At 38.1% G+C, this 19,839-nt stretch overlaps 1 protein-coding gene across 1 annotated transcript; it reads left to right on the forward strand.

Moving 5' to 3' along the window:
• Positions 1 to 6,233: 6,233 nt before the first annotated feature.
• On the forward strand, positions 6,234 to 18,931 carry LOC104410581 (rap1 GTPase-GDP dissociation stimulator 1-like; the record flags this gene model as incomplete). The annotated part of the gene is made up of 9 exons (XM_010020798.1): positions 6,234 to 6,261; positions 6,849 to 6,959; positions 7,814 to 7,936; positions 8,082 to 8,207; positions 10,292 to 10,420; positions 10,889 to 11,014; positions 12,292 to 12,435; positions 15,594 to 15,728; positions 18,806 to 18,931. Coding segments are annotated over exons 1-9 (1,048 nt in total), but the record flags the coding sequence as incomplete, so codon positions are not given.
• Between the last annotated feature and the right edge of the window lie 908 nt (positions 18,932 to 19,839).

The following is a 19,839-nucleotide window of genomic DNA, read 5'->3' on the forward strand; positions in this document are numbered from 1 at the left end:
GTATTCCCTCCTTGGTGGAATTAAATTATCCAAGAATAAATTTGCCAGAAAATAAAAGTTATTTTTCCCCTCCCAATCCATCTCTGTTTCACACTCAATTGCCGTTTTTCTCACCAGTGATAACACATCAATTTGTGTTACCACAAGAAATACCACTACCACCTTTTACAAGTGCCTCTTCCTCTGAGCCCAAATTTACTAATTTTCTGCAAAATATCATATCTTAATCATGTGAAGCATAGTCAAGTCTCTTACTGTTAAGAAAGAAAAAAGCCCTTGTTCATCCACTTACAGCTTTGTACTTCAGTCACTGCACTGTGAAACTAAGCTTCAACAGTTTAATTCCCACCAAATAATGTAACATTTCTAACTCTCTTTTAACTGCTTACATTTTCAAGTTTTCCACTCACTTATGTTTTGCTCATGTTAAAACTATGCACAGGTTTCTCATGGGGGCATGAATGCTACACGTGTCACATCGAAGAAAGAACATTTATGGTTCACCTGGCTGATCTATGACAATTATGAGAATTTTAGACACTGATTATAGAAAGTTTTCTTAAATCCTTGTGATTGATAGAGAACATTAATGTAAGTACTAGCCAGTCAGGCTTAAATTCCTGCTTTAATCACTCTTTTAACCTGCAGCTCAGGCTAAACAGTAAAAATCTCATTCAAAACCCACTGCATTCTCACATTCTTCGAATATCAACATGTTCAAAAGTGCATCCTACAGTATCATAGGCACTAAAAATGCTCTGAAGAATTCAGGATGGGCCAATGTAAAGCAGAAAAGCTGCAAAAGCAATGGGCAAAGGCTAGCTTTTGTGAACAACACAGCAGGCTTTCTTCTTTTTTTCAGTTCTTGGCAACAGGTGTTTTTAAAACATGCCTAGAAACTGTACATATTTGGCCATTAACATTGAAAGTATTTACAAATAGTCTAGACCAGGAGAAGAGAATACTGGGGAAAATATTTTTACATTGAGAGTAGGCATGAGAGATTTTAATTCCTAGACAATGACATGGGTCCAGCCTCCTAGGATAACCTACGCCAGCCATCCATTCCTACTCCTTACCTCCTTGAAGAGAGTTACCAAGGGATGCAGGGGCAAGAAAGATACAAAGGCCATATATGCCAACATGATCGTTTACTGCAGGACTTCCCAGGTTGAACTAACTTCCAGGCAGAAAAAGTTAAAAAAAAAAAAAAAAAAAAAAGCCTCAGAATAATCCTTAAAACTTACTTTTACTGTGAATTCTTTACATGAGTAATCTAAAACATTTTCTAGAGTAAAAAAAAGAAAAATCAGGTGAGGAGTTGTTCATAATTATAGAATTATAGCTCTGTCACCCCTAGGATATTGGTTTTAAATTCTCTGCCCAGCTCCTTTTTTATCTAATGATTTTTCTCCTACATCTCATCACCCTTGAGTGCAGAGACAAAGACACAAAACATATTTTTCAACATGGCCATAAGTGGCTTTTCATGGAGACATAGATAATAGCTTATCTGATTTATAGGACTATTTTCTTGCCATGGGTTTGAAAGTTTGAAGAGACAGAGGATCTATTCCTGCAATGCTTTACTTCATGCACCAAGATAAGATAGTTCTATCAGAAAGAATATAAGTCAGCCCAGTCCCAAAGCAGTTGCACGACTTTCTAAAGATGAAATACAATAATTCACTGCTGGAGAAATTAAAAAAAAAAATCTTTCCTCAAATTGAATTGCACCTTTCTCCTCCCTTCCCTGGTAGGGCCACCAGAGTCAAAAGAAGCAGCTTTTGCTTCCCTTGGTTACACCAAAATTGCTATAATCATATAGCTACACCATTCACCATCAAAAAATTTGACCCTTAATTACTCTTAACACATATACACTTACCAGCCTTTCTAGATTTCTCCATCTACAATTGACACCTTCATGTTTCACTACAAAGTAAATATAATACTACATTCCTAGATGAGGAGACCTGGAGCTTTGCTTCTACTGCTGTACTAATTCTTCTACTTTGCACGCATGCACATTTGTTACCATGGGTTTATATGGGAGGTGCTATGGACCAGGAATTATTTTTCTTATTTCATGAAAGTGCATTAAAATAAAACTAAAGGTAAATGGCAGAATAAATTTAGTATGTGAAATTACTGAAGGATGAGGTAGCAGTAGACATCCAACACTAGGCATTCAACTGGAGTAAGCTGTTTCGATCCCTCAAACAAGTTGAACCATACTGAGTTCAAACTGTTCAAGTTCCAAAATGTAACATTTGCAAAATAGGGTCTTTATTTGCTCTAGAGAAAAAACACGTGAAAGGGTACAAAACGAGGCGTGACACCCCCTCCCCAAAAAAAAAAACCAAAACAAACAAAAAACCTCACAAAACAAACAGAAACCCAAACCAATAAAACAAACAAAAAAACCCCAAAAACCAAACCCAACACTAAAATCCCACAAACAACAGTTAGGGAATTGCTGGTTTCGGTGGGGCATGAGCAGTTAATGAAGGAGAGAGATGCGTAGAATTCCTTCTTTCTCACTCCCTGAGGACTTTATAGGTCAAAACTTGCACTAAGAATTGATACAGAAATGGTCCTGGGGATCCAAAAAGTTCACACCTCATAGCTCTTTCCTCACTGCAAAAGCCAGACGAAGTCTCCATGGTGTGGCATGTTTTCTGCATTATTGTTTCTGCTTTCATTAGGAAGATCAAAAACTAACTCCCACAGCAAAAGTCTGGTTCCTATTCCTCTGAGTAGCTTATACACAGATTTATGTGCAAATTAATAACCTAGCCCTTCAGCTCAGGAAAGAAGCTTTTTGTACTTCAATCTCCAGAGATTTCTAAATTCAGAGCCTTCAGGTAATCAGTGAGAAAGCAAAATCAAAGCTTTCCAGACCAGAGCCTATTTTCCCTGCTTCTACAGTGAATTACTAAATCTGATAAACAATATTCTGACGAAAATGCTGATCCAAGAGAGCAAAAAAGTGATCCTCTAGAACATGTTTATTCTGCTAAAACTGTCCTCAGGCAGGCAGGCACTTCCTACTGCCTGACCAGCTGGCTAGCCTGGCTGGCTCCTTTCCAGCTCACCTGCCAGCCAGCCAGGCAGGACACAGGGCAGGGCCTGCAGGGGCAAAAGAACATCTGCAAAAGAAGTGAAACAAATAGTTCGGTTTTGCCTGAAGTTCCACCATGTCAACATTCTGTTCAAGCATGGGAGGAAACAAAATGTCAACCACCTAGAATTTTCCACAAAACAGAAATACCCTTTTCTGGCCAATTTTACTTCCAAACTGTTGGAACCATGTATGCCTCTCTATCCGTATGTGCGTTATTGCCTCTCCATGAAAAATAACTCTTACAGTGTCTGCTTCAATTCTACTTCAGAAGCATGGACTTAAAAGACAATGAGTATTGAGGAATCAGTCCCATGTGGTTAAATTAATCAGGTTTTTATAAATCATATACAGCATGATAGAATTGAGTATCTGAGTAAAAAGGTTCAGTATTTTAAAACTGTTAAACACCATCTCTTCTGCAAGACTTACAAAAACAGCTCTTCAGTCAGACAGTTGGTCAATTCTGCTGCTTATAGTACTAATTTCACAACACTACAGACTGTAACCAGAGGGATATTTCACAAGGACTTTGTCATCATGCATATGGTGTTATTCTACTGATCTATTCCTTGGAGAAACAATAAAACATCTGGATTTCTAATTACCACTATACCCACCTAATAAGCGACCAGTAATTTACACTGTTCCCTGCTATTTGTAAAACAACCTCCTCTAACTTCAGAGATCTGGTCATCTTTTCACCTTTCTGTATCTCCTAACTCTAGCAGAAAAGTATATACAAATATTGCTATTGCTCTAATTAGAGGATAGAGAGTAAAAGCAGTTAAATGCATCACTTCAAGCCAATACATTTGTGGTCTTGATAAAGATGAAGTCAGAGTTCAGTAGATAATTCATTCTCAGAAGCTTCTAATTTATTTCATATTGCTCTATCAGCAGTTGTAGCCTTTTGCCCACTCCCTCCAGATCTAGTTGAGGATCAAAGCTGATTCAACTGTCAGGTCGCTCAGGTGATTTTTTTATTTTTATGGGTAAGAGGGTTGCATTTGACATGTACTTCATTCATATACCAAATTGTGACAGAACTAGACAGAAATGGAAACTGGCAATTAATTTTTTAAATTGGGTCAAAGGAAATCACCTTTGCTGTACATCTAACTCCGTTGAATAAAAAAAGGCAACAAATCCAAAGCAATCTACTAAAAAAGAAAAACAACCAAATACTGAATTTTACGCTTGTGCTACCTTTAGCACATGATTTTGAGAAGGCCACAAAAAGATACATAGCTACTTTCAACTGCAAAGCCTTTCCAAGAGGCATCAGTTTCTTACTCAGAATAATACATATTAAAGTTTCCCACATACTGAAGTTTCTCCATATAGATTTTTAACCTGATGAATCTAGCCATTTTTCTATGGCATTTCATTTAAAGCACAAATCCAACAGTCATTGCTCTTAACTGCTTTTAATTTTCTAAGCCAAAGAATTTTTCTTCTCAAAGAACGTAATTAAAGGCTGTTACTGTCCTACTTCCCCAACCTTTAAATCATCCTCTCTTCAAAACATCTCAAGACACTTCAGGTTCCTCTGAAGTAAATTCCTCTATGCACAAATTAATGGATTCAAATTTTAAAAAATAAATACGCCCCCCAATGAAACATTAACTAATGACACATTAAAGAAAGAAGAAATAGTGAATCCATCAAACAAAAATAATAGATGACTTATTAGTCCTTTGCTGAAGAATTTCTAAGCCAAGACTCATAACTCATCTTTTTCAATGAAATTGTTTGTGAAATAGTAGTGCTATTTTACTACAGTTTTGGTAACACCTAACATTATTTTCTACTGTAAGTTAACGACTTCAGCCATCAGTTTTCTATCATTATTTCTCATATTCATTTCAATCACTTCAGCTCTTCTTGTTTTCAGGAAGCAGATGGAGGAACTTTCAGATTGAAAGGCCAACAGATTTAGAACAAATCAATAAAATAAACGGCAACCAATTGTCAGGACTGGATGTTACTCCCCAGAGTTTATAAGGAATTAAAAAATGAATCATCAAATCACATTAACTGTGACATGCAGAATGCTATTTGAATCAAAGACAGGACTAATAGGGTGGAAAGCAGTAAGAGTGGCATGAGTTTACAAAAACAGTTGCAAAGAATGCAGGAAACTGACATATGGAAATCTGATCTCTGCATAGGGCAATTGTAAGATTATAATAAAGCACAGAATTACTAATCATAGAAGCGATAAAAGAGAAAAGAGCCTATGTGACTTCTGTGGAGCCAAGTAATGCTCAACCCCTGTCCTGAACCATATTTTTAAGGAGCTGGCAAGGTGGTGAAAAAAGGAGGTACTGTTAACAGTGCATTTTGATTTCTACAAACCTTTCAATAAGGTTTGTCACATAAGGTATCTTGTGATATGAGAGAAGGTTATCTGATAAAGTCTGAAGGGCAGAATAAAGACTGCTTTCACAATAAAGAGGCATAATTATTAGAAGTTACCTTTGCCGGCACCTGTGCATTTAATATATTCATAAATTATCTAGAAATAGAAGAATGGTAAAGAGTTTTTTTGATTATTTGGAGTATTCAAAATTAAAACTGACTGACGAGATTAGCAGAGAAGTCTTATCAGCATGTACAACTTGGGATAAAGAGGCACATCACATTCAGTGTCTGTAAATGCAGAACATATATGGGGAGATGATGGCTGACTTACGAATAATGGTGGGGTCTAAATGAATTCTATCTGCCCAGAAAAGATTGAGTAATCTTGAATAATAGCATGAAACACATTCTCAAATAGACAAAGGATTAGAAGAGTAGAAAACAAACCATTCCAATCTCTGTCTTAACCCCAATCCACCTGTATCTTGAAGAGTCTTTTAAATTCTAGATCCTCACCCGGAAAAAGATTGAAGCAAGTTACGAAAGCTTCTGTAGAGAAAATATTAAATGAATTGGCAGAAGAATTATAAAGGAGAGATACGATAAAAATCCATCTAATCATGACAAGCATGGGAAGGACAAACTGTATAGAATCATTCCTTTTGCTTGCTACAGAAACTCAAAGGCAATTAGGCAATTAGTTTTGAGCTTTTCGGCAGATATTTTAAAGCTAAGTATCTTAATGTCACAGTGTGCTGTGGAGACAAAAAGTATGAATTATCTTAAATAGGTAATTATATTTATGGAATAAAAGTCCATCAAAATGTATTAAGTATATTGATATAAATACTAGGTATGTTTCTAAAGTCCAGTGTTGCCAGAAACTAAGGGAGAAGTATGTTACTGTATCTGTTTCACTCTTGCATTTTTTCAGTGCCTGCTGCTCGTCACCATCAGAGTAGATATACAGCTAGTTGAACTGCAAGTACTATCTTTATGATAAACAGGTATTTAGAAATGGCAGGCTTGATTTGGGTTTTCCAATTATTCCTCTTTCCTTGTCACCTCAAACTGCCAGTTATTGTATTGTATTAATACTGCCAGTATTAAATGCCAGTTATTCCAGGTAGAATTTCTCTCTGCATGTTTATGCCTGAACAAGAGCTATGTACTGCCTGAGAAGTGGACCAAGCCTTTGACCGCATGCTCTTCAATTAGATTAGTTATTTAATGAACATATTTACATCTTCAGAAGATGATCTTATGGGCAGCTATTGTCACTAAAAAGAAACACCAGAAAGAGCTCTAAGTATTTTCCATACTGGCTCACCACAGTTTTCTATCCCATTCTGTTTAGAAACCCTGAGTCAACACCTGGAGTACCTTGAGCTCTGTGAAGATGACACAGAAGTTGAAGATCAGATCCTTCAAAGTCTGAATGGGATTCTCCTGGCTCTTACTGAAGATAGCTGAGTATCACTTCAGATTGCTATTTAACCATTTGCACAATCCAAAAGCATTCACTGAAGGTTTTCATCTATTGTGATAATCTGCATTGCAAGAAGTGATTGCTGCTAGAGTTACAGCTGTCCTCAGCCTATTTTGTTGTTTTCCTTTCTGTTTGTATACTTGCAAATCTACCTGTGACCAGAAAAGCTACTGGTTACTAAAACACCTGAAGCTGCAGACAAATTCAAAATTTAATATTCTATTTATTACAAGCTCCTAGGATTAAACTGGGGTGACCCTATCAGATCATCAATTTCAAAAGTAGCTCCTAGACCCCTTACAAGAAAGCCTTTAAGGTCTCTGCCCATTCTCCTGAAATAACACAGGCCTGCAATTATCCAAAACTCCTGGCAGATGGCAATTTAATACCTTAAAAAGAATTAGCCATACCTTTGATGATAAAAACCTAAGGGAATTGACTGTTCTAATTACTAGTCTAATAAAAGATATTGTGCCTACCTACAAAATTAATTTCTAAGCCATACTTCAGGAATAGAATCTTAATCCCTGACTTCCCATGCATTATGCAAGCATCCTTTTATAGTCAAAGATGATGAAACTACTTTCCTCTTTGATTTGCCACCTGTGCTTCAATTCCGCATGAAGCAGAATTATCAGCTAGAACTACACTTGCTTCAATTCAAGCAGATGACTGATCCCATACATTTAGACTGAGACAGCCTTTAAGTAACTTGCTAAATCAGAACCTTGTATCCCACAGATATCCACTAAGAACTCTAGGAAACAAAGCAACATGTAAATAAACAAGTTACGAATGTACTGCAGGTATTGTTAACACTCTTATCGTTACAGAGCAGAGATCTTTCAGCCTACTCAGAGAGAGTGGGATCTTTGTAACTTTGGCAAAAATCCTGAAGGGCAATCCACAATGTGCAGTGAAAGCAGCCCAGGTGCTTTCAGAGATAGCCAAGAATGGTATGTTGTACTAAAGTCTTACTACAAGGTGTATGTTTCCGCTCTTGATTTTTGTTACATAGCTATTAGCTATTGGTCTTGCAATTGCAATTACTTTATTTCAACATGGCAAAAAACCACAAGTCCCTCTCCTTTACCTATACAGAGGAAATGAAGAAACCATGTATTGAGGCAGATTTGGTTCCAACTTTGATACCTTTGCTGGAAAGCACAGACCAAGAAATGTTGCTTCATGCTGGGAGGGCTATTGGCCGCATTTGTTATGATAATAGTAAGTACTGACTTGAGAGAATCCCATTTTCCCTAGCTGTAAGGCATTATTTTATAAGGCATTGTAACCTGCAGTTCATAATAATTTTGAGACCTGAGCCTCCATTTAGGTGTACAATTCACACAGCTCACAGACCAGGCTGAATGCATCTCAAACACCTCCAGAACTCTGGGTTTCCCCTATGTTCTTGACTTCAAGGTGACACATTCTTTGTCAGAACTGCTCTGCAACTACCAGAGCAGCAGAGACTCAGATGTATCTTAATTTTGCAGAACTGCCTTGGGCCCAAATCCTGAATGGCTTTGCCTTCTTCCAAAGTAATAACAGCATCTATAAAGCAAAGCACTTGTTCAAAAAATGTGTCAGAAAAAAAACCACTCTAAAAATATTAATAAAATACAGATATTTATCTATATTTATCTATGCAAGGAATGGTATTCTCCAAGATAACTGTGCTCCAGATTTTTCCATAAAGCCAGTACGCTAGCTTGCCTGCTGGTCTCATGGTCTCCCTTTTCATTTACTAGTCCAAACAGTTTAAGATTTTTCTTTCAATTCCCAGAATGACCAGAAGTATTTATTGCATACTGCAGGTAATATGGAACTTTTCACCCCCAGTACCTTCTATCCATTTCCCTCTGCCTTCAACATACCTTCTCTTATCTTTCTAGTGTGGACGTACATAGCTTTATCCAGAAAGGTATGGGTTTGCTTTCCTGCACTGTTTCTATGAAATCCAAGCATGATAGGCACCTGGCATAGATTCTATTAGCCCTCTGCAAATTAACATGTATTTGCCAAGGAACGACAATAAAAAAACCTCCCCATATGATTACCTGTAAGGCTCATGCAACTACAGTACACCAACAGTACTGTAGCATATGGCCATACTATTAATGTGCTTCACTTCTGCCAGAACACAGGCCCAGCATAGATTTGACAAGATGACTCTAAGATACATGCTTTAATAATTCCTATTACTAACACAGCAATAAATACATCCACAGAAAAAATAACTTCAGTGATTCCCTGATTTAATTACAAGTGTATATGCCACAATAGCACCCAGACACTTTCTGGTATCTGTCACATATGCTATCATCCAAGTTGCAATCTAGCTCTCAGCAAGATACTGCTGCAAAGCAGCATCATTGTACTGTTAAGCAACCACCACTGTCCAACATTGTATTTCATAGCTCTTAGCATTCTCAAATCGTTTTAGATATTAAATTTTCATTCACTACAAGACAAGCTACAAAAAGAAAGAAAACAGTTATCAGTGCTTTCCTCAGTAACACAAATTCACAACTGCTTGAGAAACTTACTCAGCCTACAAAAAAAATCCAAAGACAACTTGAATTCCAGCACTCCCAAGATTCCCTGCATGCTGGGAAACCAGCATTCAAAAACCTGGAAGATGACTCCCTAAGATCAACTTTAAAGCAGTCTGTCTTCAGTAGCATAATAGCCCAAGTATTAGTAAAGTGTCCTGTTTTACAAAAGTATTTTTTTTTTAAGAAAAAAAAACAAAAACCAAACCCATTATTCTAACATGAAAATATAGACATTTGCTATATGAGTCAGAACACTGCTGATCCCTGAAAAGACAGTTGTCACTAGGCTATGCTTTATCTTGGGTTTCCAGTCCCTTCTATCTTCCTGACCTTCAGAACAAAAGAAGCTATAGGATAATAAGGCTGAGATTCCCATTCTCTGAGAGAAATAAGCGAACTGTCTGTGCCCTACTTAATTTTCAGACATGTACTAAGAGATACAGTCCATCAAAACTCGCTTTAGAAGCTGCACTAGTAGTAGAGATGTTCATGCAATTGTCTTTATAAATCTTTTACAGTGGCTTAATTCCTCTAGTCAAAGTAGCACCAGGAGATCTAGCAAAACTCTGTCCTGAACCTGCATTTCCCATACACATGCATTAGCCTGAATCCCCAGCACAAAAGCTGCACAAATTCTGACAGTGTGAGAAAGAACCAGCATATCTTGCTGCAAAGCATCTCACTTGGTCCCTTTTTACTGATTTTACTGGTCCCTATTTAATCACCTATAATTTCTATTCTTATTACCAGGGGAACTTCAGGAAGAGCTGGTGAAGGTAGGAGTAATCACACCACTAGTCCGAGTATTAACTGATTATGCAGAGAGCGAACCACTTGTCCATGTTGATCTACTGGCCTTATGCAATCTTGCAGACCTTGGTAAGTACATGTATTTTTATCTTGGAGCAAAATACAATCTTCATACTGTCACTGCCTTTCCATGTAAATGCAGAATGCCCACAGGTTTGGGAATTGTTCTGGGGGATTTTGTTGGGTATTTTTATTTGGTTTGTTTTGGGTTTTTGTTTGGTTTTGGGGGGTATTTGGGACTGGAGTGGTGGTTTAGGGTTTTTGTTTGGAATTCTGTTTTTTTAAATACTACTGATACCTAATCAGGGACTGGCCACAGTATCTGTATTGCAGAATTAATTACTCTTTCATGGAGTACCAGCAATTGCTGATATTATACATTAAAAATTATTCAGAATTAATGGATAGCTTTTGACCCAGAAAAAAGTATACATGGCATAATTTCATGTGGTAAATTGACAGACTATAGGGAGATATGCTTTTAACATTTCATCAGAAAAAGAAGCATTCAAAATCCTGACTTTATCATATACACAGATACAGCCAAGGAAGCTCTAAGCAAGACAAAGGTTGCTGAACAGCTGGTGAAACAACTGAGAAGAGCAGAGAATCATGAGAGGCTGGAAATTATCTTTGAGGTCCTGCAAGCACTTGCAGAAAATGGTAAGTCTCTTTCTAGTTTAGGGGAATGAAGAGAGACAGGTGTTGTGGTTTAAGGACTAGGATACTAGTACTTAGTACAGAGTACTTAGAACTCTGGGTTCTGAGTTTGCCTTGGGACACCCTAATGGAACCAGCAATCCCTTTAGTGGAAATAAGCCACAAGAACATAAGAAATCCTGGCCTGAGCAAGACTTTGAAGCTTAATAGGTGAGGAAACAAAGGAGGGAGTAGCATTTCACTCTGTTTTGGTGGATCCATAATATAGCAGATGACAACTCATGTACTCCATGGTGCATAACAAGAAAGCAGACTTGACGTTGTTTTCTCTTAACAAATGACGACCAAATACCACAGATGATGCCTGCTCTAAGCAGTGGTGTAATAAGCATCAACAAGAACCCACTAAAAATATCAAGATACCTGATATATATTTTAAAGAAATGAAAACTCATGACTGGCAAGACAAGAAATGCCGAAGATCAATGCAGAAGCTTTGCTCATTCTGCCTCAGTGTCATCCTAGCATCAGAATGTCTGTAACATGCAAAACCAAAACAGACTGCACCTGAAGAGACTGGCTAAAGTTCAAGGATTTAGCTTCTTAGATCAAAACACTTCAATAAAGCCTTAAGAAGCTTTTAGTGTGTGCCCTGGTTTCAGCTTGGATAGCGTTCATTTTCTTCCTAGTAGCTGGTGCACTGCTGTGTTTCTGCTTTACTCTGAGAACAATGCTGATAACACACCGATGTTTTAGTTGCTGCTAAGTAATGCTTATCCTGATCAAGGACTTTTCAGTCTCATGCTCTGCCAGCGAGGAGGGGCACAAGAAGCCAGGAGGAAGTAGAGACAGGACACCTGACCCAAGCTGGCCAAAGGGGTATTCCACACCACAGCACGTCATGCCCAGTATAGAAACTGGGAGGAGTTAGCCAGAAGGGACAGAGATTGCTGCTTGGGTTTGCTGGGTACTGGTCAGCGGGTGGTGAGCAATTGTACTGTGCATCACTTGCGTTGTACATTTGTCTCGTGTCTCATTTTTATTGTTGTTCCCTATTATCAGTATTGTTATTGTTGGTATTATTTCTATTATCGTTATATTTTACTTAATTAAATTATTAAGCTCTTGGTATCTCAACCCCTCGGTTTTATATTTTTCTGATTCTCCTCCCCATCCCACCTGAAGAGGTGACACGAGGGGAGTGAGCGAGCAGCTGCCTGGTACTCCGTTGCCAGCTGGGTATAAACCACAACAATGTGTTTTTATTGTGATCTCTACAGATGCTCTGAAAGTGCAGTTGGTGGAGGCAGGTGTGCAAGAGGTGCTGTCCGAGATCTTGATGAGGCTCCAGGGTAGTTCACAAGCTGAAAATACATGTATTGTGAAGGCTGCATCAGATCTCATTGTCTCTCTTCTTCTTGGAGGTAAAACAAAAACAAAAAAAAAAACAACCAAAAAGAGGCATACTGACAGTCCAGATGCAAAAAACCCAAACCAACCCAACATAAAAAAAGTCCCCTGGATTTGCCATCTTCTTTGCTGCTTTCACAGTTAACAGACACGTCTGCAACCTGTTTCATAATTCTTAGGGGAATTCTTCTCAGGCACCACATTATTTATTATAGGAGCCTAGCATTCCCATTGCCATGCCTCCCTTCAAGCATATATATATGTTGCCTGAAGCCATCCAACACCATGGTGACTGCTCCTATGCAGAACACAAATGCAAGCACAAGAACTTCAGGCCATTGTAGCTGTACCTGTGGCTGTCAGTTCACACCCTGCTTCTATAAATTTACTTTCAAAGCTGGCCAAAAAGCCGATTTTAAATATAAACCTAATCATCAAATTAAGTTCATGTGATACTGAACTACTCATATTTCGTGATGTACTATTCCAAATCTGTGTACAAACTTCAAACATTTGGATTAACAAATGAAAGAACTTCCTTGCAACGTAAGTTCTGCATCTATTAGGAACAGACTACTACTGCTAACCTAGATTTTTCACTAAGTCTGTAAGCTGATTTCAGGAACACTAAAAGGCTGAAGGCCTAACAGCAACTTAGTTTAAGTGGCCCTGCTATGTTGTATTTTAAGCAATACAAATTAAAGAATAAACTTGTATTGCATCCCACCACCCCCAATCCCAAAGCAACCAAGAATTTTCATTAATATGTGCTTACCATAAAAAAATTCCCTCATAATTGTTTGAATTTCAAAAAAAAAAAAAGTCTGTCTAGCTAAAGCAAGCCATCATATACATGTATTTCCACCTCCCCCATCTTTTCTAGCCTCTCTTTCTTCCTTCTCTTACACCTTGCTCTGAATCAGCCATTGTGCATCATAGTTCTACAAAGGCCACAGAAATACCCTCAGTGCCTTTAAACTAGCTATCTTCAATTTATCCAGCTGAATGGCTTGCTTTATCACTCACTCTTCTCCATCCATCTCCTCCACAACCCCACTACATGTTTCATGTGAAAAAAGTGAATAATCCCCCCTCAGGCCTCAGTATGTGCCACTGATGTATGCATAGCCTTTAATCTAAGAGGAAAAACCCACTATGGAAATCTGATCACAGCATCATATAACTTCCAAGGCAGTGAAAAGATGACAGACAGCTTTTGCAGCTATGAAGTGGCTGTTCCTATCAGACTTCAAGTAAGAGCCATTAAATTGAAGGTTCTGCTGCTATATAAGCAAAAATCCATAGGAGAAAGAACCAATTTGGAGCTCTGTGACATTCAAAGCAAGGCAGCCACTAATGGGTCCTGTCTATTCGCACTTTAGTACAGGAGAAAATAATACCCTGCCATTCTTTGGTTTTAAAGGTGGGGGGAGGAGAGAAATGAAGTTCACTTAAGGTTAGTCTATATGAAGATCGAAATATTTTGCCTGCAGAATTTTGTCAGACCAAAAGAGATGGTCTGTTTCTAGAGAACCTGTTCTTAAAGAGAACTAGGCAATTTTCCTCATACACTCTGATCTCCAAAGATTAGAGACAAGCAAGAGAAGATTTGAGGAATCACAAGCAAAACCATCAGCTTTAGCAAATGTCTGCATAAATGATACGGAAAAATATTTTGCATGAGTAGAAATTGAACTATTTCACAGACTGATAGTTCTCTCATGAGAATATCCACTTCTGCTTTATAAGCATTTGACATTCTTATTTAACCTATGTAGTAATACTGGGGAAAAAATATGCTACTAACTGAAACACCAAGAGATTAAAGGAATAATAGGCATTGATTCGAAAGACAACATGGAGTTTCTACTACTGGAAATACTGCGGTGGAAATAACATTCAGATCAGCAAAGGTGTTAAAATTGCTAGAGCCATTTTTAAGTGGTATACACACAAAAATCAAAAGTCTGTACATTTTAGGCATGCAGTTAGTACCACGAGAAGTACCTAAAGCTACTTTTGGCCAGATTCTCTACTTGCATGAAGTCTGTATAATTCCATGGATAATTATTTACTCTAGGTGAAGATGTGGTCTTCCTATAAGACCCATTATTCCTTCCTTCCTATAGAACACTATATTTTTATATGGCGTTTTGCCACTTTTTAACAAACAGCATTCGCATAGTAACAGCACTGCAATAAGGAAACATTTACTGGTGTCAGGAATATGCTTCTCTTGAGGTATAATAAATTGTATTGAATAAAATACAGAAAAAATATGATAAAGGGCATCTTCAAAACACTTCCTTTGGGAAGGATGCGTGTTGTAATAAGCAGAGTTTCTTTTTGCTCTTTAGGAGATCATCTCACTTCCTATATCAAGGTGAGCTGAGTAGCTGCTGATAACAAAAGAGCTGTCACCTCTGCAGAGCAAATTCTCAGAGAGGGAGACGTTATATATGTGACAAATAAATACTCACTGACAAAATATTGCAAAGCATATACCAGGCAAAATGGTAGTTCTTTAGAATGTACAAATCTGCTCTTTCACCAGATCAGAACTCTCTAGGTCAACTCATATTTTCTTAGCTTCATATGACAGCAACACACCTACACTCCTCATTTCAGAAAGTGGATTTCTCAAAACAAGTAATAAAAGATAAGCCCAGTTCTTTCAATGATTAAAAACAAATTATTTGACTGAATACAAGGAGTAACAGCAGTACAAAACTAGTAATCAGACTCAACATTGCTGGGTAAGATCCCCGTTCTCACAATAGTCTCTTAAACCAGTAGAATAGCAAAACTGAAGTATTAAATTACCAGTATTCTACCACATATATAGTGGAAAATAAAGCAGTATTGAGGAAAGAAAAGAAAAAGAAAACTTACTGGAGGACATATGGCTTTAATTTGGCAGTGACTGTCCCTAGAAAGCTCTCTCAAGCTAAGCTTTACTAGAGGGTATCTCAGCATCATTCACAGGTGGCTGATGCCCACCTACCTCCAGAGTTGAAGGATGTAAAAAACTATGGAAAAGCTACAGTCTCAAACTTATCAAGACATGAAAACACTCAAAGTAAAGACTCCCTGAATTCTCAATTTGCATGATTAATGTCTATCATTGTGTTTCCTATCTCTCTCAACCACTTGGTTTTGCCTCTTTCTTCAGATGGCAACTGTGTACGAATGGTACAGCTGGGAGTCATACATCAACTTCTGGATCTTTTGGAGAAACATGTAGAGAGTGAGGACATCTCTGTTCAACATGCTGCACTCAGTGCACTTCGAAACCTTGCTATACCAGGTACAGAGTTTGAAGACAACTGATTTACTGTGATTCTTTGTAAGGATGGGTCATTTAATGGAGATCTGTGTGGCTCTGTCCAACTTGCCAATTTCAGCCCCTTGTATTTTGAGGGGCAACTGACCATTTTTCCCCCCTGCAGAGACATATGTATTTCAGTCATTCACGAAGACTTTTTATCTACATAGAGGGTCTACATATAACAAAGAGTGATCTCATTGCCAGCTGTTGAAATGGTGTCATATTAACAACATAAAGCAGTTCAAGACAAAAATGCAGAACAGGGTCTACAGCTTAAAATACAGAGTATGGGGTGGAGCTATCACATCACAGCTGGCAGAGATTTCATAAATCTGCTCCTCTTCTATACAGCCAATATTCATTTTGAATTCAGCCTTTGTAACGAACATACTTAAAAACTACAAACGTAAGGGGGAGCATAAGAAAAACGGGGCCTGTTGTGATAGAACAAGGGGCAATGTTTTTTAACTACAAGAGGTAAGATTTAGCCTAGATATAATGAATACATTTTTCACAATGAGGACTGTGAAACACTGGAACAAGTTGCCCAGGGAGGTGGGTGTCCCATCTCTGGAAACATCCAACATCAGGTTGGATGGGGCTCTGAGTAACCCGATCTAGTTGAAGATGTCCCCACTCACTGAGGTGTGTGTGGGGGGGTTGAACTAGACGAGCTTTGAAGGTCCCTTCCAACTCAATTCCATGATTCTACTCTTGTGATCTTTTGTTAATACACATTAGGAAACTCTGCTGCTTCTCATGTCAAATTTACTGCTTCTACATGAAATTGCAATTCAGGCCAGAAATGTTTTCTTAGAGGCTTAAGAGTGCAGCACCCTGCAACAGTCCTTACATTGTTACACAGTACTCCAAAGAAGAGCATGACACCAATGGTACCTTGTAAAAATAAGAGAATTTGAAGTTGTCTGCCAATTTTATTACGTAAGTTAGCCAGCATGCTTGGCTTGACAGTTTAAGGCATAACCATTGCTTTGAACAAGTGAGAGCCCGAGAATATACTACTTGCTACTTTGCTTCCCCTACTTCCTTTTAAAGCTGATGCACTTTCCTTCTTGCAGACAGCTGTCCTTAGAACTTCACCTATTTCTTTCAACTTATTATTTATATGCCTTCAAGTAATTTATTTAGTTTGGTTTATAATATTATCACGCTCTCTGGATCATAACAGCCAGCCATTATCTGTCTATCCAGTATTTTAACAAACATATTTCACACCGTAAGCCCCTCACTGCTTTTATGTATAGTTTATTTCTCTGAAGAGATGTTCTACCACCATTCACATCAGCAGACAAATTGCTTTTTGGTGCTAATAGAGTATGCAGCACTTTGACGATGCATGCCAGCTACCTTACATCAGTTACAACCTAACACAGAGCTATTAGAAGATAATCACAGAACCATGAAAAATCATTGAGAGCCATCCACCTGAAATCAGGAGAGTGATTAAGTAGGCAAAAATGTAACTATCATTAGAATAAAAAGGTGGACTTTTTCCATAAGCCTAGGGGTGTCCCATGCTTAGCTCCCGTTGACTTCACTCCTGCAATATGTACAAGAGGATTTAATGATTACAAGCAGCAAAGATCCCAGTTAATCTCATTTGAAAGATAGCAATTTTGATGCAGTTTCCCTTGACAAGCAGTAGATAATCATGTTCTAACTCACAACAGAACATGTTCCTCAACAAATACCAAGGTCCAACTTTTGTAATGCCAAGCCCAGGCACTACTTGGGAGTTCCTTAGCAAAGCAACAAACACAGCTGATCTTGCAGAGATTACAAGATCTAAACCTCCAGAAAAACATGGTTGCAACCTACAACTTCACCCCCTATATCACTGCCTGCTACACATAGTACTAGTAGATCTTAATGTTCTTTATATGCCATAAGACATTCCCTCACAATAATAAATCACTTCCAGAAATACACAAACTTTTACCATTTCCAACAATATAGTCTGCTTCCTGGAGGGAAAACAAACAAACAAAACCAACCCCAACACAAATGATAACAAAAAAATTAAACAACAAACAACCCCAAACAACAATAAAACCCCACCAGCCACCAAAAAGATGACTGAGAGCAAATCCAAAGAGCACATAAACCAAGAATGACTTAAATACAGGCCAACACTTGCAAATGAGAACAGGGAGAATCTTCAATTCAAGTAATGATCTTGGAGAACAGAAGATTGTTAAAAGAAAAAAAATCATAAACAGTAATTACACTCTAGTGAATGGAGTCAGTCTGTGCCACTGAAAAACAAGGACATTAAGAACAGTGTCTGCTTCTCAATTTGTCCAATAGGAGGAGGAAGGGATAGAAGAGTTACCTCCCTAAATTCACTGTGTGGCATGTGTGCTCCTCCTCTTCCCCCAGGGGGAAAAAAAGAAACAAAAAACAAGGCACGTGGAAGATCATAAGAAAATTGCTCTGAAGGAAGCAGCTTGTGGTAACACAGTTAAGCAGCATCAGGACTCTTCCCACACAAGATTCTGATTATTACGAGGGATTACCACACTAACTGAAGCAAAGACACAAGAATAAGGAGATGAAAGCACAGAAACAAAGGCATGAACAACAGTGGCTCAGGGAGTTCAAATAATAAAAGAAAATTAGTTTTCCATAAATAAATATGGCTATGTAAATCACTTCTGCCACTCAGTTAAGATGAGCAAGCACAGGAAAGGCTTGCTCACAAGAGTGGGCAAGTGAATGGATAATTTATTACAATCAGAAAAAGAAAGATAAACAACAATGCTGTGTTTATCCTATTTATGCACTTCATTCCAGGCAGGGCTGAGATCAAAAGTAACCAAAACACTAACAGAAATTCCTGGGAAGTTTTTAGTTTAAGAGAAACCTAAACAATTGGGTAGTCCTGACTTAATTTCTGAGCACTCTTAACAAGATGGACCTTTCAGTAAGAGCATAATGCAGCATAAAATTGAGAATGGTTATGTTGTATCTACATTTTCAGATGCTTGTGTAGTTACTGAGCTTCACAGCACTGTCTTTATTTTTCCATTTTCTAGCTGTTAGCAAGGTTCAAATGCTGGAAGAAGGTGTGGCAGAACGGATTCAGACACTTCTAAAGTCAGAGATACCTCCTGTGCAGTTTAAACTTTTTGAAACACTACGGATGTTAGCAGATGGTCAAGGTAGGGAATTGCTAATGTTTACTGATGTCAAATATACACCCCGCTTCTCCCCTCTTCCTGCAAGACAATGAATGTGCAAGGAGACTACAGCTAAGTGTCCTGCTGACCTAATTCCACTCAATCTGGAGAGATTCCAACGGTGATGATTGCCAAAGGCTGCAAGCCTTCCATACTGTCCCAGTCAGCCTCAGAGGTACACGAGAAAAAAACCAAATGGAAGAATCTGCATAGTCAGTGAGAAATGGCAAAGGCCTCAAAGGAAGATGTTTTTGACCAGAGATACACCAGCAAGGCATGAGTATGACGGAAAAGATTAAGGCTAAGGCTTTACAGTGCCAAATCACAGGAAAGCAAATCAATAACAAGACTGGGGAACATAAAAGGATTAAAGAGAGCTGGGGTGGAATGAGGTAGGAGAAACTAGTTTCTACCAGTCACACAGTCTCTCTATACACATGGTGCCAGGTTTCTGTTGCTGATGTGGGTCAAATGTTGAATTTACTTTGCATGTTGAAATATGGGATTATCTACTTGCACTTCATTCACTTCTGCAGAGAGGTGTGTATACAAAGGTGACAATACTCACTCTGTGCATATACTTGCATTTTTAGAAACATGCACAATTTCAGAATTATGTTAAGATCTACTATAGTAGCCTCTTAATTTAGCCTTAGATTTATCTAGCTTCTTACCAGAGTGTAACACAAACACAAGTGTTGTGAGGTTTAGTTTTCTTAGTAAGTGTTCTAATTCTTTCATATCACCAGAGCAGCTGCCCTAGAACACCTTGAGATGTGCGGGAACTACAAAAATATAGGTAAAAACAGAACCAGAAAAGCTGTGACTTTTCTGTGCAATAGGAACTAACGGTACAGAACCATTACAATCACAAATTTGTTTGTTATATG

The sequence above is a fragment of the Nestor notabilis genome, unplaced genomic scaffold, assembly GCF_000696875.1.
Source record: "Nestor notabilis isolate BGI_N333 unplaced genomic scaffold, ASM69687v1 scaffold2248, whole genome shotgun sequence".
Taxonomy (NCBI): Eukaryota; Metazoa; Chordata; class Aves; order Psittaciformes; family Psittacidae; genus Nestor; species Nestor notabilis.